The sequence below is a fragment of the Trachymyrmex cornetzi genome, unplaced genomic scaffold (assembly GCF_001594075.2).
Source record: "Trachymyrmex cornetzi isolate Tcor2-1 unplaced genomic scaffold, Tcor1.1 scaffold147, whole genome shotgun sequence".
Lineage (NCBI taxonomy): Eukaryota > Metazoa > Arthropoda > Insecta > Hymenoptera > Formicidae > Trachymyrmex > Trachymyrmex cornetzi.
Window position 1 is genome coordinate 1,545,284 of NW_017296059.1, and position 22,784 is coordinate 1,568,067.

At 33.5% G+C, this 22,784-nt stretch overlaps 4 protein-coding genes across 6 annotated transcripts in view; 1 reads left to right on the forward strand and 3 right to left on the reverse strand.

Annotated features, from left to right (window-relative positions):
• Positions 1–3,677, reverse strand: part of LOC108757752 (centromere-associated protein E) — a 39,820-nt gene extending 36,143 nt beyond the window's left edge. Inside the window, exon 1 of the mRNA XM_018502297.1 lies at positions 3,378–3,677. Within this exon, the coding sequence (XP_018357799.1) occupies positions 3,378–3,424 (47 nt within the window). The 5' untranslated portion in view covers positions 3,425–3,677. The remainder of the gene's footprint in view (positions 1–3,377) is intronic.
• On the forward strand, positions 906–18,596 carry LOC108757749 (BTB/POZ domain-containing protein KCTD3). Of its 2 annotated transcripts, XM_018502293.1 has the most exons (14): positions 906–1,304; positions 11,150–11,221; positions 11,302–11,424; positions 12,386–12,663; positions 12,902–13,215; positions 13,310–13,462; positions 14,047–14,235; positions 14,315–14,794; positions 15,069–15,185; positions 15,638–15,643; positions 16,772–16,911; positions 16,998–17,184; positions 17,370–17,648; positions 18,057–18,596. In XM_018502293.1, exons 4-14 carry the CDS (start codon positions 12,605–12,607, stop codon positions 18,254–18,256), a joined length of 2,124 nt encoding a protein of 707 aa, XP_018357795.1. In that variant the 5' UTR covers positions 906–1,304; positions 11,150–11,221; positions 11,302–11,424; positions 12,386–12,604; the 3' UTR covers positions 18,257–18,596. The 2 variants fall into 2 exon arrangements, with proteins under 2 accessions (XP_018357795.1, XP_018357796.1); XM_018502294.1 differs by lacking the exon at positions 15,638–15,643.
• Positions 3,743–11,011, reverse strand: LOC108757750 (odorant receptor 13a). Its single transcript, XM_083287345.1, is given in 10 exon segments — positions 3,743–3,821; positions 3,823–3,881; positions 3,884–4,073; positions 5,279–5,331; positions 6,203–6,417; positions 6,829–6,937; positions 7,001–7,100; positions 7,940–8,223; positions 9,349–9,657; positions 10,508–11,011. Coding segments are annotated over 10 exon segments (1,554 nt in total). The 5' UTR covers positions 10,664–11,011.
• Sras (Ras converting CAAX endopeptidase Sras) lies at positions 18,123–22,744 on the reverse strand. Of its 2 annotated transcripts, XM_018502296.1 has the most exons (7): positions 22,477–22,686; positions 21,303–21,408; positions 21,093–21,231; positions 20,650–20,886; positions 20,405–20,467; positions 20,214–20,328; positions 18,123–18,176 (listed from the first exon to the last, which is right to left on the reverse strand). In XM_018502296.1, exons 1-7 carry the CDS (start codon positions 22,596–22,598, stop codon positions 18,131–18,133), a joined length of 828 nt encoding a protein of 275 aa, XP_018357798.1. In that variant the 5' UTR covers positions 22,599–22,686; the 3' UTR covers positions 18,123–18,130. The 2 variants fall into 2 exon arrangements, with proteins under 2 accessions (XP_018357798.1, XP_018357797.1); XM_018502295.1 differs by lacking the exon at positions 18,123–18,176 and having other exon boundaries at positions 18,933–20,328; positions 22,477–22,744.
• Between the last annotated feature and the right edge of the window lie 40 nt (positions 22,745–22,784).

Here is a 22,784-nt window from a genome sequence, read left to right on the forward strand (position 1 = left end):
TTCAAAATTCATTTTCTGTAGCAACCCTGTATATGCAACACACGAATGATACTGAGCATTTATGAACATTGTTGATTGTGATTATCTGTTTTTTTTTTAATTTTTTGTCACGCGCACTGTCATTTTTTTTATTGATATTAAAGATCACATTGATATTAATTCCATTTAATGTGACGTTAAAAATTGAAATAAAAATAGACATTTGTGTTTATAACGAAATGTTTGGCGAAAATACCAGGAGTTTCTATATTAAATAATATAAAAACGAAATATAAAGAAGACATAAATTCGTAAAATTAGTTCACAAAACAAAGTTCAATTCAGAAGACTTTAAAATACGCAAAATAGATTTTTATGGAACTTATGGTACTGTGATGCAAGGGCGATTATTGCATCATCTCAGCTCTGTTTATTTGTCTTTGCACTTTAATCACTTTAGAGTAGCTTGCTAAAAGCAGATTGCTTCCAACGAGGTCGTTGGCAGACTAAATGAACATAAAAAGCATTATTTTTCTAAGCCTCAATTATGATCTTCTTTTCAAGCGATTTTTCTTTTCTCCTCCATAGTTAAGCTACATAAATTTGTAAATAGAAACAAAGACAATTTGAATTTATAAATTTTTTAATTTTTAAACATTTTTATCTTTATATTCTTAGACTCTTAGGTTTTGCATTTAGAATTTTCTGTTTTATATTTTTGGATTCGTGGATTCAAGCTTTTAAAATTTAGATTTTCGAAAAAAGTAAAAATACATTTACTTCCCTCATTAAAAATGAGAATGAGAAAAAAATTTCTGCATTAGTATCAATAAATGTATCACTCTTTTAGAAAGTATATAAATAATTGTTACGTACATTCGATGGATTTATATGAATTACGGGACACTTTTGAGACTTGCCATCTCCACTGCGCTTGCATTGGCCGACGCATATGCTGATGTAAAAAAAGATACGCGTATCCCCCTCGATTCTCGTATTTCACGGCGCCGTAGGCTGAAAATAACAATGCTAACGCGTTAAGACGATTCTCGCATACCTGTCAAGCAGAAGCAACTATAAACGAAACGGATGCGCCAGCTGTCAAGCTAAGGTCGCTCTGTGCGCCGTCACAAAGTCGTAGTCTCGTTCTCAATCTTCCATACGGTCGCACCCCACGCTAAGTCAATGGAAGTATTTTTGGCGTTGAACACGCTCTCGGAATCATTAAGCGACCTCGACTAATCGAGAGAAATATTGGGTACGTCTCTTTATCCACGAAGAAAATTGAGGCGTTCGGTCTTCGGTCCAAGAGTGAGGTAACTGAAGTAAGCATATAATTTGCTAGATTCGGCCTCAAAATTAAACTCGGTCTCATATTCAAAGTGGATCTTATTGTTAATTATGAACTGACTCCTTATTCTCTTTTACATTGAAACATGTAATTTTAATTAAAGGGGTATCTCTCTTTAAAAATATATAGAGATTGCGTGCAATATAAATCTAAAAGATCCAAGAATATAAAAATTTTATGATCTACGAATTTAGAGAATTAAAGATTTAAGCTTCAAATATCTGTTAATTTTAAAGAATCTTCTCATCTTTCTTTTCTTTCAAGACACACAGGGAAGATTTTGTCTACAATATTAACTCGAGCAACATAAATGTAAAAAATAAACTATATATGTATATATATATAGATAAATAAAATTCAACGATACTTAAACACTCCTTGCATGACCACGTGTAATAGACTTCGGCGTGCAAAATCATTCATTTCCTGTTACAAACGAATTTCGTGAGAGAAACTCCATTTTACACTTTTAAATACACCCGCGGTTGAAATTTAAATTCCGATTGCACTCGATTCATGCACTTGTATGGAAGGATTTAGAAAATTTCAAAATAACTTTTCAAGGAATTAAACTTTATTAAAATTATTATTTACATTATTCGTGCATAGTTGACGTTCTTTCGTAAAAGATAATTTAAGATTTGCGTGTAAATAAAGAACATTACGAAAATATTTAAGAGTGAACTAAACCCTCAATTGTCTCGAGATACAAAGAAGGCATCTACAATTAACACTCCTAAATTATTCATCTAACGCAGCGCGACCGGCGCAATGAATCACGCTTTAATTACGATTTGTAGTGCGAATAAACGTGCAATAACTCGCGACAGAAACCTTCGTAGAAGGTCCTCAAGTTCTCGACGCTCAATTACTTTCGTCTGCGCTTCCGGTGACTCCGCTTCGGTCGCCTTTACCGCTCGCGGACGAGCGCACGCGCTCGTCTTTTTGCCGCGACCCTAGTAAGCTAAGTATAGAAACGAGTTCATAAGTGTTTGCACCGACTGAGGCCGTGCACCAGTACGTAAATTGAGAATTCGAAGATGTAAAAATTTCTTGATGCAGAAATCGAATTTTATAATAGACTCAAGGGCTTGATGTCTAAATTATTCAAAGAGCCTATCATACTTATATTTTTTTTATTAAAGATTTTATAATAAAAGGTTTGAGATTATGAAATGGAAAAATCTAGCAAAAAAATTTTAATGTTTCAATTCTCTCGTCATTTCTATCTTAATTTACAATTCTCCGAAATCTGAAGCGTAAAACAAATTGAGATGGTTATTTTTCAAAGTGCAGTCATAAACCTTGACCTTCACTAGATATTAGGTACCTGCTGGGAAAAAGTCTTAGCATTATTTTAGTATTCTTATTATTATTCGAACAACTTAATCTTTTCGTTATAGTTTACTATACATTATTGTTATAATAATTTGTACCAATGATGATGCTTGAAAATAGCTGTTAATCTTCATCTTCTTAAAACATTATGTACCAACGTTATGTGCAAATGCAAGGAATGCAAGAAAAGGGTAATGAAAAAAGCAGTAAGCCTTGACCCACATTGGTATACTTTGAACTTCGTAAAAGTATAAAAGAAGAGAATATACGATTTATTGTGCTGTATTTAATAATTTTAAACATACATGTATGAGTTTTTTCTGTTATTAAATGCGATTGCAAAGAAATAATCTAATTATCCGATATTATCAACATATTAAGTTATTACATTGAAATTAATTTATTTACAAAATAGGAAGTTGTTACATTTTATATTATTTTTTTTTTAATTGATTAACCGAAGAGACTCAATATATAACTTCAATGTAAAATAAACCGAAGTATTTTCAGTTCCACCGACAACACGTACAGCTCAAGATATATCTCTTCTAGAAACCATATCGATATTTATGTTATCGATATTATATCTGTGATTATTTTGTTATTCTTTTATTCAATTAGATTTTCTTTAAAAAGTCGAATTATATGGGCGATTTATATATTTGTGAAAAGATAAAATATCTCATCAAAACAAAAGAGATGTACTCACCTAGCAGATACCGGTCTCACGCGCACGGCCACTTTGATTTTCGCCATATTACCATCTCGCGGATAACAATATTGGCGTCATCCGGCTATCTACATTTCGCTGATGTTTTTCAATGACGAGGCACGAAAGTCCAAGTCGTCACGGATGTGAAAAGTTAACGACAGAATGCACGGAAACGATCACTAATGCGATTCATCACATCTTTCGGAGATCGAATGCATCCGCTGACCTCCACAAATTTGGTAGCGCGAGCTGGCAGAGAGTGATCGAGACGAATGCGTGCACCGGTAGTACTGGGTGCACGTGTTGCACTGCCGCGATGAAAATATCCTCGAGTCGCTCCCAAGACCATCCCGCTTCGTGGTTTACCCCACCAGGAGTGAGCGAGTGAACGAACGAGCGAGTTTAGTGAGTACCTCGGTCGAACTCACTGTGCCATTTTGCCTGGATGTTATCCGATTCCTTGCCCCCGACGACATCAGTACGGAAAAAAGAGCACCACGAATCGTCGGTGAATTATGTGTACAAGGCGTTCCATAAAACGCCAGATGGTAAATATGATTAGGATTTGGAAGAAACGATTTCGGGCAGCTTGCCACATCGAGCTTGTAGAGTACAAAGGATTTGTAAATGTGAGAATTGAGAGATTTAAGTGCTTGCTGGAGCTGAGTGCTCAAGGATGTCAGAATTGGAGATCTATGTACTTAAGAGCTTAAGAATCTAAAAATATAAGAGCTTTAGAAACTTCGAAGCTAAGAGTTCAAAGATCTAGCACTCCAAAAGCACAAGCATACAAACATCTAAAAATATGAAAATTTAGTAACGTTTTTCACCGTAGCGAGTTTGAACCAAACTGAATTGAATTAATGACGTTGCATGCTCTATTATTGCTAGAGCATGTAATGTCAACTAATAGTAGTAATATCATCGATTCAACTCAAGTTGGTTCAAACCTACTACGGTCGAAAACGCCATAAGGAAACCTGACGAGTTAAAAAAAATTAAAATATCTAAAATAATCTGAAATCTTAATATCTGATCTGGAATCTTAGTATCTATAAGAATTTTGAAGATTTATACATTTGTCGATTTATAAATTTAAGAACTAAAAGATCAAGATCTTTAAAAAATATAATATTGCAAGACTCTAAGAGAGGATGTATCTAATAGATCCTGTGGATTGGAGGCTAATTAATAATAACAATAGATATTATTGGAGTTTGATTCTCATTACAAAAGGAATTTTGCGTATAATACTCAAAATCGCTATTTTATTACATAAGTATAATGCGCGCGTTTAATTTTATTTAAATCTCCTATTGTGGAACAAGCCGCGACTTACGGATCGCCCTGTAATTTAGCAAATAGAAGTCGGCGGAACTAGCAAAGACAAATTACTGCTGTTGCGGTATCGTTGATTATGTTACCCCCCCCCTCCCCCTCCGTACAACGAGGGCATAGTCACCGGCATGCTCGGTGTTTAGCGGAGTTACTGGGTTACCGTGTTGCACGGTGGTGACGACCGCGACTTAACGCGCGTCTATCGGTGGGGAATTAATCAGAGGGTCAGAGGGTAATTTATTGTGCCTGTGTTCGCCCGCGAGGGAGAGAACGTCTCTCAATATTTAACAGAGAGCACGTATATACAGTCATTAAGAAGGCTCTCTCGGGTCATCGCGGCTCGTTCCCTTTGTATGTGTATTCCATTTCATCACGCATGGTCTTTATCTCGATTCCTTTGAAGCACTTCATCTGTCTTTTATGATATCTTAAGAGTGCGCCGACTTTCAGACGAGGTCCCTCTTTGATCCGCGCATGATATTTTCGGGCTAGCAGATCGACTAGCATATTCTCTGTGAGATAGAGCTAGCGCTACAATTGCTAGTGCTGCTGATCCTTACTCCTCGCTCGCGGTCATCAAAATCATTATATAGGAGAAAGACGTACTGAGAACCTGCAATATATAATCATTTATCATATTATATTATATATCGTAATGTAACTTAAACATTACTATAAATTAACTCTTCGTCCATAATTCTGTATAATATATGTGTAATTTTGCACCTTTCATTAGCAACCTGAATTTTGAACTTACAAATTTTTATATTGTTCCAGACGGTATAGAATTCTGAAAAAATTTTTACATATTGCGGAAAGAACGATTTTGCTAAAGTACTTAAAAATTCAACTAAATACAGATCTAAAAATAGATTTGTTGGACCATCAAAATAATTATGTAGGAATCTAAAGCATCATGAACAATGCTATAAAAAATGTTGACATTCTAGACAACCAGTTTGAGTATTTTACGTGATCCAACAAATTTTGATGATTCAACAAAATTATTTTCAGATATGTATGTAGCTAAATTTTTAGATATTTCAGCAAAATCTTTCTCGTGAAAGCTTTAACAACGTGAATTTCTACTACCAAATTAAATTTTATTTTATTTATTTTTTTATAGATTTAAATTCATCTATCGCAACTCACATTAGAATTCATAATCAAAAAACTGATTGTGCTTTCAAAATCTCACGTTGCCGGCGAAAAGTTAAGAACTAATTGAAATTATTAATTTATTTATTAGAAAATATTAAAAATATTTTTAAATATTTTTTAAATAAAATCTTTTTATAAAACCTAAAATATATTTACATATATACATTTGATATCGTTTTTTGTGAAATTTTGGTGGAAAGAAGATCGTTCATTAACATCAACAAATATTTTAACATACACAAGATAATTATAATGTAATTAAGTCTTGGAGTATATTGCCCAAAATTAAATTTAGTTATTGTTTGACACAATAATCTACTCACTTGAGAGAAACTTTCGAGAGACATGCTGTAGAACTTCGCGGCGGTGATCCTGGAAGGAACTTTCGACCGCATCATCACGATCTGCAGACTGCGACCGAAAGTGCCGCCGATCCAGTAGCTACAGTAAGCCGACTTGCTCACGGCATCGCTCTGGTTCGTTACAAGCGTTGGCCGTAAATTAATTACAGGCGATTGTGAGCTCAACGAACTATGTACTAATGAAGATACATGCGTTGGTAATCAGTCGATACGATTATCGTGCATTCAGTCTTCCATCGCTCGTTAAAATTCGTGCAATTGCGATACGCGTGCAATCTGATACGTTATCTAATAATAATCTACGTCGAACAAAAATTTACGTATATAATGACGTAATTATAATGTGAACTAATAATAAGGTGCATAAATTTTGCGGAAAAGCATTACAATTTTGCGCAATGATGCTAATTTAATCTAAATTTTATGCTGACGTTTTACTTAGCAAAAAATAGCAGACATTGTAATAACCAATTTACAATCCAAATAAATCGATTAATTATGAATAGAAAATTAATTTAAATATTTATTTGCTTATCGAGCTTACAATTTTGATTTGATCAAATAACGTGTAATTAGATATAAAATACTCGCCTCGTCTATTAACGCGTGTCCGCTGAAACTGAACATGAAAAGCTCCAGGATGGCGGAGTTCAAAAACATCGAGTATTTCATCAAGCGTACCTTGTTTTTCATCATCTAGAATAACATTTTGCAATATGATATTTTTAGTTATAACGCGTTTTTAGCAAGCGAACGCACCGAAGTAACTTGAAATCCCGCGAAGCAAACCAAACCGGTGCTGATAACGAACTGTCCTAACGCTAAGATGTTTATGATTCTTTCAAGCGCATCCGCGAAACTAAAGCACAAAGAAAGCGAAGAACGATGGCAAGAATTGCATATTACTGTATTTATGTATAAATACAGTAAATTTGCAGGGTTGTCTTGACAAAACTGGAAATCAGGGAAATGTCAGGAAAATTAAAAATAGCCAGGGAAATCAGGAAAAAATTAAGCAAAATATTCTGGAAAATTTAAATTCTTGACTTTAAAGAAGTTTAATATGCGTATATTACATCTACGCAATTTAGGAATATGCAAATAGTGTTGGCAACATTAATTTGCATTGCTATGTTAAATTGCTCTTTCAACAAAATATTCGATGATTTCTAAAAAAAGACGAAGATACAAAAAAATTAAAAATATTATTGAAAATCATAAAATTTTATCTGGAAATCAGAGAAAAGTTATGGAATTTTAGGATGAAGAATTTGTAATAACCCTGAAATATTCCGAAAAGATGGTTTTTCCAAAGTGTCTAAAAATTTAACTCGAGATACAAATTTGAAAATAATTTTGTTGGACCATCGAAATAATTACATAAAAATGTCAAAACTTTTTGCTGCATTAATTGCTCAACGCTTAAGATTCCTACGTAATTATTTTCAGATCTATATCTATATCTAAATTTTTAGATATTTCAGCAAAATCGTTGTTTGTATATTACAGGCAAATTTCACACTAATATATTTATGCAAAGATTTTTATAGTGTAGTTTTATAAATTTAATGGTCAATTACTACTGTTCAAATAATTTTTACATTTTATTAAAGAATTATTAAAAAAATTGTTTTTTCTCACATTTTAATATTAAATCGACCTTTTTTTATACTTAATACAGGTAATATAAATACTCACGTAATAGCATTTTGGTGATCTTTAATGCAGTTTGCCATTGCTCTGTCAGCATTGGAATCATTGCTATTCATTGCTTCCAGCCTCTTTCGCAGCACCGCGAATTTCGCTGATCCATGCGTTATCGCGACAAAATTGAAACTGGTCGCGCCGACTATCGTGCCACCCGCAAAAAAGCCACCCATTACATTGAAAACATAGATACATTCGTAGACGGGTGTGACCGATTGATTGACGAAGAAATACCCACGGAAGGGAAATATCTTCTCTCTTCCAAAAACATATGCCTATAGTCAAGCAAATAATATTTAGAACAATTAATCGCTCTTTATAGTTAATTAATTATTTTCTTATTGTTTGTGTAAGGATTATGTTTCAATCGAGAATAAAAAGCAAGATAATTAATAACAATTATAGTTGATTACAAAGTTGTGATGACCTTGCTTTTTAGATTATACATTATTCAGTATTGATTATTATTGTGTTGTCTCGTATTCCCCTCTCCCCAGCTCAAACTAATTTTCTATAATTGTTAATAATTTATTAACAATTTAATTACCTGTGTATCGGGAAAATAAATACGGCGAAGGGATTAACATCTATGTATAACGTACGCGTGCGTGTGCAGGTGTTTTCGAAAGGCTCGTAAAGCGAAACGACCATCGGAAAACAATTTCCCGTGTAAAGGCACTACCGACGCATTTGCGAAGCGATAATAAACAATTTCGGGAGAACGGTACCTTACAAAAAGAGAAAAAAAATGGAATTTCGAAAAGCTACAAATGTCAGCGTTAATCATCGTGCAATTTGCGTTGCCCTGTCGCACGTGTTGCATATGTCAATCTATCACCGTCATTTCACGAAACATGAAATGGACATCTGCAAAAGTAGTTTTTCTCGTTTGAGAACGTTTGTTTTATAAATGTCTTGCAGTTTAAATTTATCGTTAAACATCGTTTTATTAAGAAAATAAGCAGTTAGATTTAAAGAAACTTCCGCAGTTAATTGGTCCACAGGTACAATTTAATAACGGAGTCAATTAAAAAGTTATAGAGAGAGAAGTACGAAGTTTTGAAGCAATAAGCTGGAGCTCTCGAGGAGATTTTAAGTTTTATATCAAAAGATATTCTAATGCCACTTCATATTTAATTCAAAATAGATCTTTTATTATCATAAAATTGAAAATTTGTAACTCTACGAAGAGTAAGAACCTCGAAAATATCTTACTAAATTTTCAGCATTGGAAATAAAAGATATATGAACAGAAATTTTTTTCAATTGCGCGAATTGTCTTAAGAAAAAGTACTTTTAAATTTAGAAGTAGACTTTCTATTTTCTTACAATCTTTGTATGTTTTGAGACAATCTGTGTATGTCACAATAGAAATACTAAATATGTGTTTGTATACGTACCTCTAAAATTGGTATGCATGAGAAGGTAATTACGGTTACAATTACCATAATTATAAAGTATTTTGCGAGTCGAAACGCAAAAAGGCACTTCTCCTTCAGAACGACTCTATCTTCATAAGATGAATAAGTCCAATCCTTTCTCATAATCTCGACCACATATAGCATATCTTTTTGAGAGGTAGTGTAGATAATGTGACGTAACGTGGCGAGATAAAATGCGGAGCCCGTTAAAGCGCATGCTGTCAGTTCGTCCAAATCGTTAAAATTGTTAACTACATCGGCCGTCACGCAGATACACATTGAGATGAGCTATGTTGCAAATAACGTTGAATTATTCAAAAAATAGATTCAAAGTGTTTATATTAGTTACATGAGAGAATTCAGTGATAGTCTATTTATTAATTGAAAAAAGTTTACGAGAGAAAGAACCAAAAGTGTAACAAAAGTATAACATTTGTGCTCATAAGGCACTTGTAATACACCATAGATAACTTAAAAATAATTCATTGAAGTCCTTTTTGTTCATTATATTATAAGTTATATTATATGAAAACTAACTCATTTCACTGAATTTTTCATACCCTGAAAAAAAATTATATTAAAACACAAAAAATGATATTGAAACAGCATTATTTTAGTTGAAAATGATCTTGATCCACAATAACAATATTAATGAAATAAAATTTTTTAAGTAAGGGCATGACGTATTTGTCAGTTAATAGTGTTATCGTATATAAATTAACAAAATTTAATAAATATTAAAATAAAATGTTTTTTATTAAAATAATGCTGTTGATATAATATCATTACATTAATCGTTTTTTTCAGTATATAATTAGTGCAGAGTCCTTTACTTGTAAAGGTTAAAATATTTAATACTAATTAATAGAAGTAAATCTCTTTTCTTTATCTTAAAATTTTGTTACGTCTAATTAAATCTCCTTCGGTAACTGGAGTCTTTAATTGCAAATTTTGGTGGATAAATTTAAATGGTCTGTAAAAAATAAGTAAAATACAATCCAACTTCTATAATGGTAAAAATTCATTGTTAAAAAAAAAAATTAAATTTACTGTATTTCTCGAAGACCTCTATTGCTGATGGAAGAGTTAAAATTCATATTGCCAGTGAAGGGTTAAGCAAGATATTAATTCTGCATACTACGAAAAAGAACCAGAGCACGTGACAAGTCTTGAACACCTCCGCGCTAGTTGAATGGTCCCTCTCCAAAGGCCAAAAGGAGACGAATTTGGCAGCTATCATGACGGGCTTGATTAACTCGTCGTATTCTTTATCGGCGTACACTTGGCGTTCCATGTCTTCTCTTCTTCGGCCCGTTATCAATGCGACTCGACGATGCTATCGCGACTCGTGACTTTTTGCGACTGCGGAAAAGCCGGAAGTCCGTCACCGTTCGCTCACCGGCGAGAGGTCTACGTACCAATCTCGAAAGTGCCAATCTTTTCTTCCCCTCTATTCTCGTGATTCGATCGCACGAATGACGAGATAACGACCGGATATCGTTCTCGTAGGTGGCATAATGCCCGAAGTTCGAAACTCTTCACTAACGGGCGGGGCAAACTTCTCGCGTGCATAGATGTCGACCTGTTTCCCTTTCGATGGGAAAAGAAAAATGCATTGTCATCTCTTAACGTGAAATTACGCGAATCTTTGTGCGACAATTTATTATTTATTTTATTATAAAAAATCGAATGTTCTATTTCTCCATCATTTTCATGTATTTTTATAATTAATTAATATTATTCGTACAACAATTTTAACGTTGATCTCTGTGTGGTTAAGGATTATTTCAGATTCTACGCCAGTGACTTGGGGGAGTAGCATGTATAGTTACGAATATTCTATGTAATCATGGTAAACGTGTAGGAAGTAAGAAGGTAATAGTTGAGAGCAAGTAGTTCTATCTTCGTAAGTGATTTTCGATTTTATTACAGGGAAATTTTGCGCTAGAAAGAGGGCTATCTGCGTCATTGAACGTTTCGTACTTTGCGTTAAAAATAAATGGAACAGTGAAGAAGAAGGAAAATTATATAAGAATACTCTTGCTAACAAGTAAGGTATGTAAAGAATATATTAGATATAATAGGTTTTTGAAAATAAAATATATATTTCTTTTGTGCATAACTTTGATAATTATGCATAAATACATATGGATTTATTGGCTATTTATACGATCGAAGTTTCTACCGAGTAATAAATATGCATCTATTCAATATGATGATATTATTGCATAAATGTATAGACTCTATAAATTTATAGATGCGTTTATTTGCATAATAATGCCAGAAATAACAAAGACAACTTTTCAATTATATCCTTGTTTACGCATTATTTATGTTTTATTATAATTTCATTTTTACTTTTTAGCTATTCATTTTATATATTGTTTAATATATTTTTGTAATTTTTTAAAGTAGTTTGATTTATACGGGGTGCATGGGGACGAATCAATAATACAACCGTATGGGAAGTAATTCCTTTCACAAAAATATAAGTGCAGAATAAACTTTTTTATTTTTGTTCGAAGTTTTATTCCGAGAATCTAGTTTGTGGAAATTTTGCGTTGAGTATTAGGTATGCGTCTTCAATAAAAATTTTATGAAAAGACACTGTATACAAATTTGTAATGTTTACATTACGTCTACTTTATGAATGACAAAATTTAAAAAATGTGACATAGTTAAATTTTATTTATTTTATTATTTTAAGATTAACTTTAATCTCGGTTTAACTTACTGTTTATTTTTTCAAATTTTTAAGATTAAATAAGATGAAGAGCAAATTGAACCGAGATTAAAGTTAATCTTATATCGGTGGAACCGAGCTTAAGAGAGAAATTGCTTTATACAACAAAGCCTCGAAAGAAGTTTATCCTGTTTTCATTAATTTTTGTGCAAGAAATCTCCCGCGTTCCGTTGTATTATACAACGGTTTGTTCTGTATGTAAAAGATACATCTTTCTTATACATTTTGATTTGAATTTGAATTCAAATTTTAATCTCTCGATTTCGTAAGCAGACGATCGATAAATTGTGCTCCGACTTCACACTTCACACTTGGTTGAGAATCGCTGGGCAGAATCGTGCATGCGCAGTGGAATCAGGCTGACGCATGCATAACCTCAGAACTAATCAAGATTGTCAAAAGGGTTGTTTTCGTTCGTGATAATTGTGACATCCCCGACGATCTCGCGAGGATATGAGTTGTCATTGTAAAAACACGCGATAGCCCCCGAGAATGGCTGCGCCTTATCTAGGCGTGAGCGATATCGTTCATCTGAACGTTGGCGGCACTAGGTAAATTAATTGTTCGCCAATCATCATTTTTTCTATCACATTTGTTTTTACTTGACCCCGTTAAGTAAAATCTAACTCTTGCACCTGCATATTAAGAGATTGGTTTATATTTTTTAGATTATTTACATTTTTTGTCTTGATGTTTTATTGCTTTTTAGATCTTACGTTAGATTTTTTCATCAATCTCTTACTAGATCTTTTACATGTCTTGACAGTATCAAATCGTTTCTCTTTTCAGATTTTCCACATCTCGTCAAACTTTGACGTGGATCCCGGATTCTTTCTTTACAGCATTGTTAAGTAACAGAATCGACAGTCACAAGGATGAGACTGGTGCACTTTTTATAGATAGAGACCCAAAGCTGTTCTCTGTTATATTGAATTATCTTCGTACCAAGGATATTGATCTGAAAAATATAGATATTCGAACTTTAAGGCATGAAGCAGAGTATTATGGCATCACTCCCTTAGTTAAACGATTGATACTCTGTGAAGACTTAACTCAGTCATCTTGTGGCGATGTACTGTTTTATGGTTACTTACCACCTCCAAGTGTGTTAATCATTATTTATCACATATTGTAATAAATGTAAAGTGAGAAAGCAAAACTGTAAAATGAGAATGTAACGATTCTGTTTATTTAAAGGTATACCGCTTCAAGAACCTGTTGCAGTAACATCAAATGTCAGTGATGTATCAGTTCATATTAGAGTTAGTTCAGCTTCAAACTCTAGAGTCGATGGACCATCTACCTCGCAATCTGTGACAACCACTAACTCTATTAATCAAAGTGCTAACGGTATTTATAGATTTTATCACTGATTTATTATCAACAATATTAACACTCTGGAGCTGACAATGAATTTATTGGACTTACTTTAATATATTCTTTATGTTACATTTACAAATTTGAATTATTAATTAAGATCAGCAAGTAAAAAGGGCAATGGGAATCAAATGTAGAAAACAGTGTTTAATGATATGTATATATATTTTTTTTTTAATTACAACCACATAAATATTAAGTCACGAGAATTAACAACCGCTCAATATTTGTAACTTTTTAAATTATTAAATGTGTTATAAATAAACTTACTGTTCATTCTTTTTTATAGAAATTATGTCACTTGTCAAAATTACACCAAAAATTTAATTAGAAATGTAATATTTTTTGGTGGTGTCTTCATGATTCTTTGAATTAATTAATATCTTCTAATCAGCGCGCATAAATTAAATGAGTTTTACAGACTCCATATCAATAACTATTAAAGATTCTGGCATCAGCTCTGAAGGGTTAATAGATGTACATCTAAAATATTTAATTAACGTTGAATAACTCAACATTAATAAAAAGAAAACTGACAAATAATTATTTTGCCATAGGACTGCAAAATCATAAAGGGGCATTAGGAACCCATATGAGAAATTCTTCTTTAGATTACCGATTGCCACAACGCGGTCTTCCGCATTCTCGCACACCATCTCTAGATCTGAGACATGCTAGGAACAATTCAGCTGATTTGAATAAATTATATAAAAATGATATCGGTTTAATATTTGGATCACAGCAAGGTAAGCACCAATGAATCATTTTTTTGTAAAACCATTTTTTGTTTTCGTTTCTAATATTTATAAAATTACTTGATTGCAGTTTCATCATGGGTAGACCCTCTGAGAGTACAAATCATAAAAGCGCACCACAACTGGATAGTGATTGCTTACGCGCATTTTATCACATGCTATCGGCTGAAGGATTCGTCTGGATGGCAACACGTGTTCACCAGTCCGCATATCGAATGCATAATAGAGCGCGTGGCAATAAATGCAAAGATGGGAAGTGGCGCGGATGGTAAGATGGTTGCGATCTCCTATGGCAGTCAAGTAAGACTTTGGGGTGTGTCCGAAGAAGGGATCAAAATCAATGTGGGCACATTTAATTTAAATGTGCGTGTGGAATACTTATTCTTCATTGGCAGCCAGTTAGTTGCATTATCGCCGACTGGAAAAATTGGTGTGTGGCACGCGATGACTCATCATTGGCAGATACAGGATGTAGTGCCCATCCTGTCATTTGACACGGCTGGATCTTTTCTTCTATTAGGTTGCAATAATGGTTCTATTTATTATATTGGTAAGCAAAAAATATATTATATTTGTAAGTAAAATTCTTGGTACAAATTGTCAATTTATATATTAGAAGAGCATTATGAGAGAGTATAAAAATTATGTTCTCTCTCTCTCTCTCTCTCTCTCTCTCTCTCTCCCCCTCTCTCTTAAATATTTAAAGTAATTGAATCATTAAAAAAATATTTAATGGATTTAGATCATTTTGTAGATCACAAGCTAATTTTTAAAGAATTATATTTCTATAATCATATATATTTCGATTATTATATGAATTACAGACATGCAAAAGTTTCCTTTGCGAATGAAAGATAACGATCTACTCGTGACCGAGTTATATCGAGATCCGAGTTACGATCCCATAACTGCAATATCTGTGTATTTGACGCCGAAAACTAGTAAGTCTTTCTTTATTGATTATTCTTATCTTAATGTAAGAATGTCATCAAATAATAAAAATCTAGAATTCCAAAGTAAAAACTTTTTCCTTTAGAGACAACTAGGACTATTTGTTAAAACCCGATTCGAACAAGTGACGTATTTTACTAAGATTGTTTATTAAAGCTGCTTAATGCAGAATGTAATAACAAACGTCACCATTTCAGCAGCTTCATTTTGCAAGGATCATTTTTTCAGTTGCTGTGCATACATATAGAATAACATTAAACACAATAACGAATCATTAATAATCACATATATATGTAAATGTTTTTACTAACCAGCGTCTATTTTATTTATTAAGATATTATAGGAATATTATAAGGTTTGATGTGTTGGTCCTTAAAGATATTAATGAGAGTTTATTATTACATTCTTTGCTTCATCATTTCTCGTACAACTGGATAAATAGCACAAGGCAAGTATGGGTCGATGTAAGCAGACTTTCTGCTTTCTTACGTTCAACGTACAAAACGAAGCGTCATCCGCCTTCATCTTTGTGTTGACTGCATCAAACATGATTCGTGTGATTAAACAGCAAATACCCTCTTCCTCTCCAGATAGCGTTAAGTTTTATATCGATGCACTGGCGCATAGTCATATTTTTTGCGTATTAAAATATAAAAAGAAATACTTATATATAGAAATGTCTCTGTCACAAAACTATTTATTTTATAATTAATAGAATGAATGCGAACACATGTCTTTTTGTATGTGCGAGAGTACGAATTCACATGGGACTTATGAAATGATATTAGATTGCACAACTTATACACAACCCTGCTATCCTTATGCGTCCAGTTGTACTAACGCGATGTTCTTTTATTTTTTCGCATACTTTACGCAGTGGATTCAGTTAATCTGATTTAGCTGCTTGCTTGCTCTTTCTATTCATAGTAATATGTTCCATGCCAGCATCTGAGAGGGGAAAGGGAGGTAATAGAAAACATGTATCTTTGCTTGTGTACTTTTTTTCGTTGGTAGTGACAAATTTATAGGTAATTTTTACTTTTTTTGAACTAAATCTGCAAAAATTAAATTTAAATAACATTATTTACTACCCACGTAATCGTGTTATTGCTTAATTATAAGACATTATAATTTTAATTTTATATATATATTTATATATATATATATATTATTTGTTATAACTGGCTTCTGCTTATTGTTGCAATGTGCAGCATGAGGCATTGTAAGCTTCGAAACATCATAAACATTATTTTTTATTAATAGTATTCATTTGAATATGTATGTTATTTAAAGATTACTTCACGTTACGTCTACATTTTTGAAATGTTTCATTATCGTAGTTATTATATCAGTAATTAATCCTCTGATATACTATTAAAATTTTTTCTTATCCGTAAATTTCATATAATATTAAATTGGATAAGTACAGATTGAAGTGAAAATCTTAATTGATATATAATAGTGTTAAAATTATATGTACGATCTGAGATGTATTCAATCTAATTCTTAAAGTGTATCAGGTGATTAATGCAATATGTAGCACATTTTTCTAAAAGTATATCAATCCCCAATATAGGTCTCTGCGGAAATTGGATAGAAATCGCCTATGGTACGAAATCCGGAAGTGTCAGAGTTATCGTTCAGCATCCCGAAACAGTTGGCCACGGTCCGCAATTATTCCAAACCTTTACAGTGCATCAAAGCAGCGTAACAAAAGTACATTCAGTATCAATAGAATTTTATATTAATATTGTACATGAAATTACAATATTAACTTATGTGCAAAAATTATATTATTACAGGTAACACTCTCGGAAAAATACTTAGTGTCGGTTTGCTCGGAATATAATCACGTCAGAAGTTGGGCAGTGACCAGATTCCGCGGAATGATTTCGACTCAACCGGGATCGACGCCAGAGGCAAGCTTCAAAATTGTTTCTTTGGAAGCAATTGACTCATGCGTTAGCTATAATGCCGGCAACGATTTCGGTATGTTGTAATATCGCAGCTCTTAAACTATCACCATTCTTTCTAATAATTTAAAATTATTATTAAATAATACTTTTTATATATGTGTACGTATATTTTAACGCGTTTTTATTTTTATTAAATATTTTTTAAAATGCGAATTTTATCTTTTTGGTTTATTTAATATACGAATAAAATATTCATAGGACCTTTCGGCGAACAAGATGACGAGCAAGTATTCGTACAAAAAGTCGTACCCGAAACTGATCAGTTGTTCGTACGATTAGCGTCGAATGGGAAAAGAGTTTGCGTAATACAGTCAGTGGACGGCAGCATCATAAGCTCATTCTATGTACACGAGTGTGAAGGTTCTAGTCGCATGGGCTCAAGGCCCAGACGTTTCATATTCACTGGTCATTCTAACGGCACCATTCAGATGTGGGATCTCACAACGGCATTGGATCCGTCTTTCAATGCCACTCGAGGTACGTTACTCTCTCCCGTTGTGTGACGTAACGGAATCAGCGAGCATGACTCATATACGTGAAATAGTGTAGGAAGTAGAAAATTAACATAAATCGTATATTTAAGAAATGTTCTATAGGAAACAAACAAACTATGTTTATTCCATGTTATTCTATATTTATTCTGTTTATTCTATATTTTTCCTTTATTTATTTTCTAATAATTTGTTTTATTATTCATATTGTATTTTAGAGAGGAAAAAAAGTGGCCTCTATATAAATTATTGCGATTATTTCTTTATAATAAATATTAATTTTATATTAACTTTCTACAAAACTTTTTGTAATTAATTTCGTCGGTTGAATTAAAATGTATTGTCAAATTTTTATTATCTCCGTGTTTTTTTTTTTTTTTTTTTTTTACAATAGATACCTCCGGTGGACCTACGCCAGAAGCGCTTTGGAAGTTGTTGGACCAATGTGATCTAAGCAACAGCCACTGCTCAACGCCTTGCATTAGTCCGTCTCCTTCGTTGCTCGCAGCTGGACCTAGAATTAAGTCAAGTAACGTATTGTTTCTCAATCAATCGCAAAATCCAGAACCAACGCCTGGACCAAGTCAAACATAAAGATGTGCCTGATGCAAGGTATGTCGTGCCAAAGTGCACACAAACAGAATCTGCATTTATTTAATTATTTATTTATTATAAACCGTCAAAAAGTCAGTAGCCATAGTTCCTAAATCGCCATCTTTGCATTTTCAATGTGTAATGAGACCGGAGTTTGCTATCTGTCTACTCAAACAGTGCAATTTAAAAATAACGTAACGAAAGATATGACTGCATTTATAAACTCTGTAGCCATTATTGTTGAAATCATTATTGTAATAGAGAATTTGCTCTTGTGCTTAAATATATGTACTGTTTTATTAAATTATTTTTAAGAAAGCTTGATAACATCACTATCGCTTTTGAATTGAATATTATACGCAAGAATATTGCTGTTGACATTATAACAAAATTTTTCTAAAATTTACTGTTTCAAAAATTCTATAAGTGTCTAGAAATTCATAATTATACGTTTTTCTTGCTATTTATTGTTATTTGTTTTATTGCAAAATGGCGCTATTAAGAGAGATAGATTTTATGATATTGATATTGTTCAATGTAAACTTTTATATGTGAGCTCGTTTAATAAGATAAGGGAAGGAAGAAATATTTGACAAAATCAAGAACTGATAGATAATATAAGTTAAACATTTTGTTTATATATTATGTATATATGTATATTCAGTTATATATTCTGTATCAATGTTATAAAATGAATCAAATACGAAATGCGTAGAATCATGCACGGAATCATGTTATTTGTCACATTATTTTAATTTCTCGAAACAAGATTACCAAATAGTTTCGAATTTTGATAGATTTACATTGTAAATCGGTGTTATACATCATTATGTCATCATTATATGAATATCAATTTCTATATAGCGATCTTGCTTCGAGTGTAAAACACTTAACATTATTTCAACATTCATTGTATCAACATTTTATATCCTGAATATTATTTAAGAAGTTGATTTTACCACTTATTTCTTGGTTAAAGAATGGTATACATTATGTATGCAATTAAAAGATTACACATATATTCAAAGATCGAATTGTACTCTCATTATTTACATAAATATTTACAGCTTCACTGCATATATAATGTATACGTGTTCATCAGTGTACATATATAAAACTTATAGTAATATTATTGCGCAACCGCGTTACTTCTGTGATTCAAATAAACCATTGGTATGTGTATGGAGATGTATACTGCTTATTGTTTGAATATTTATCACTGCCATGTATATATGGACATTTTATATACACTATACACAGAGACTGTTATAAAAGTAGACGATTAGAAAGATCGTTTTAGAAATTTTCTCAGTAGGTTACATTAACTCTATAATAATCTATATTATAATTTTTATTTATAAAAATCTTTCTCTTTGTCTGAAAATATCGATAACATTTAACGAATTGTGGTTATGAAATAATATAATATTGCGGCATATAAGTATGTGCAGCAATTCGTAAATAATAATTAGAGCTGGAGATTCTTCGCATTTTGGGTTTGCGAACAAGTTCATCTAACAGTTGTAACATTCGTAATCACCACTATAAAAATTTAACTCTCAGGCACTACGGTGATATACTTTGTAACAATGCCGAATTGCACGATTAGTTAAATTATAGCTATACGAATATTATAGTTATCGAATATATAGTTAAAATTAGTCTAATGTTAATTTCTGCATTATTTTTCGACAGATAGGTATTGTACTCTTTGTTAAACATAAATATAAAATATTCCACAACAATGTGTGTGTTGTAAACCGGAAGATCGGTGGAATAATTGCGGTAAATTCTGCATAAAAACATTTAACCCTAGTATTTGTTATATCCTAATATTTGTTAGAGATCGGACGTGTCTCATATAAAGTGTTTAGTCCAGAATAAATTATTATTGAACAATGATGGATGAGTCATCGGCATCAATAAGTAACACCAGGCGACCAAGCCAATCACAAACAGACACATCAATCCAGCTCTTTTCAGTGGATCCTTGTATGCCGCTATCTCAGAAAGATCAGGAAATCCCATGTGATTGCAGAATGAATGCGCAGCAAATGGTGCAACAAAATGGCCTAAGAAAAATACATGAAATCGAAAAACTTCTTTCGCTCATAATTTTAGAATAAAAAAAAGGTAAAATGATCCCACCTGTCCTCGCAAAAAGAAAGGCCGCGTACGCTCCAAATAACGTCGTATACGTAGACTGAAAACCTATATTCAACATAATTTATTTTAGTTCATTAGACTTTATAGGGTGCTTTCCATTTGGTGACACAAGCAACATTCTTCCTTGGCGTTCATTGAGTAACAAAGATAGAATAATAATATTGTGTTGACTTGAGTTATCAAATGAAAAGCATCCATAGATTCCAAGTATTCGCCTCAAAACTTACAAGATATAAACAATGCGTGCTTGATGCTCATTCCCATCTTTACTCTCTCCACTACATGATGAAAATGAGCCACCCCGAAGAATAGAGGGCACACGAATATGGCAGTAGTCGGGGTGAAGCATTGCAGGAGTAATGGCAACATGCAAGCCCTAAAGGTCCATTCCTCGGATAACGGAGCGACCACCTGATTTCTCCACCAAGTTAGAGTTTGTACACTCGCCAGCCAATACATGGGCTCTATGATAAATGTACAGCTATTAACTAATTAGACGTTAATGCCAATTTTCACAAATACAGATTAACTTTAATCTCGGTTCCAACTTACACTTTAACTTTTCTTAATTTTTAAAACTAGAAAAGGAAGAGTAAGTTGGAACCAAAATTAAAGTTAATCTGCATTAATGGACGCACATTAGACTCTCAAGTCGAGTTTGGATACCAACCGGTGTACAATCGCCACAGCCCATTGAATCCCTGTAAACTCAAGGGACCTAGGAACAGGATCATCGTTAGGAGCAACGATATCACAGTCGCCTGTATCAGACCCGTCCATCGAAGACCCAACATTTCCCAGATGGTTGTCTGTTAGGTACAATAAAAATAATTATATTGTATAGAGAATATAGTTTAAATCGCGTGTAAACGAAAAATACCTTTTGAAGTATCTTCTCATTTAGTCCAAAGTACAAGGACACCGGCGAAACGAGAGTCATGATAAATACGCTAAAAAATCGTTTCTTTATGGTCGATGGATGCTCTCTGAAACATAAACCATCGAGTGTAAAGTTTAACGTCAAAATTATATGTAATGTATTGCGGAAATTAATTGAATTATTAATTTTGCCAGTTGCTTCATAATTATTATAATTTGAAATTATATTTGCTTGCGCAAACACCTGTTCATACTAGAATCACTTGGACATTTTTTTTTAAATCTACACTATATTATATATTTATATATTTAGTTGAAAAAATTAAAGACTGAAGAGAGAAAGTTTATCATCACGTGCTGCGACAAACGTCACAAAAGATCTTAGAAAACAGATCGTTTTAAATTCGGACGATTTTTACAAAAAATTACAAAGCATTTTGATTACTCTGATATACACATTACTCGAAATTGATAGGATTATCAATTACTTGCTACTTGCTTTATAATTATTATAGTTATCGAAATTATGTTTAATTACGCAAATAGCTTCTTTAACACTAGAATTGCTTTAAAAATTAAGATTTGAGAAAGAAGTAAATAAACTAAATTATTACAATAAACATCATGGAAATACGTCATAAATTGGAATAATTATTCAACAAAATTATAAAGCGCTTTTACTTTGATAAAGTTAACGTCACACTCGGATTCGAATATCGCGCCAAAGGGACGCCGTTAATCGTGTACGATCTAGGTGGCGCACTCGATGTCTCCTCCATCGCGTGCGTAACATTGCCGGAATTCCGTTTCACGGGTTTCGCCGTGCGGCGCTGGCTGCCGTTTGTCCAGAAATTGGTAGACATTGCAGGAGCGACAGGGAGCCGCGCAGGGAGCGCCACCACGTGCGGACAACTGCGTGCGTCAGTCACAGCATCCATCCGGTCGGTGCGGGACGGTTCGCGTTCGCGAGCGGTTTACCGAGCAGACAAGTGTGCTCGGAAAAGACGGAGGCGCGAGCCTCCTCCAAGCGAGGAGTCTCGCTGGATGGACTGGACGTTTTTGAAGGAGAGGATTAGAGGAAGAAGAGCAGGGTGACATCGAGACTCGAGAGTGTGTCGCCGTCGCCGTCGCCGTCGCCGTCCGCCACCGACGCCGGACGCGTTACCGCAACGTACCTGTTGTGCGGCGAACTCCAGACATAGAGGCTCGCCACGTAGACGATCGAGAGCGCGAGGCACGCGAGGATCGCCGTGGCGCAGTTCGGCGAGTTATCGGTACTTGGTTCCGCGGCCTCCATAACTCCATAACCGATGTCGGTCGCCTGTGTCGCGCTCCACTGCGGAAGGGGGGCTCGGTAATAAGCCCCGTGGCGTTAGCGGAGGATCGCGGGGACGAGAGAGAGAAGGAAAGAGAAGAGAGATAGAGGCGCCGCAGCGGTAGAGGGTTGGAGACGGTAGAAGTCGAGACCAGTCGAGACTCGACC

Coding starts and splice junctions, on each gene's coding strand:
- LOC108757749 (XM_018502293.1), top strand. CDS start 12,605: ATGGCTGCGCCTTATCTAGGCGTGAGCGATATCGTTCATCTGAACGTT. Junction 13,463..14,046: donor TATTAATCAAAGTGCTAACG/GTATTTATAGAT, acceptor ATTTTGCCATAG/GACTGCAAAATCATAAAGGG. Junction 17,649..18,056: donor GTCTTTCAATGCCACTCGAG/GTACGTTACTCT, acceptor TTTTTACAATAG/ATACCTCCGGTGGACCTACG.
- Sras (XM_018502295.1), bottom strand. CDS start 22,598: ATGGAGGCCGCGGAACCAAGTACCGATAACTCGCCGAACTGCGCCACG. Junction 20,468..20,649: donor GCACGCATTGTTTATATCTT/GTAAGTTTTGAG, acceptor TGTTGAATATAG/GTTTTCAGTCTACGTATACG. Junction 20,329..20,404: donor CTTTCTTTTTGCGAGGACAG/GTGGGATCATTT, acceptor TATTTTTCTTAG/GCCATTTTGTTGCACCATTT.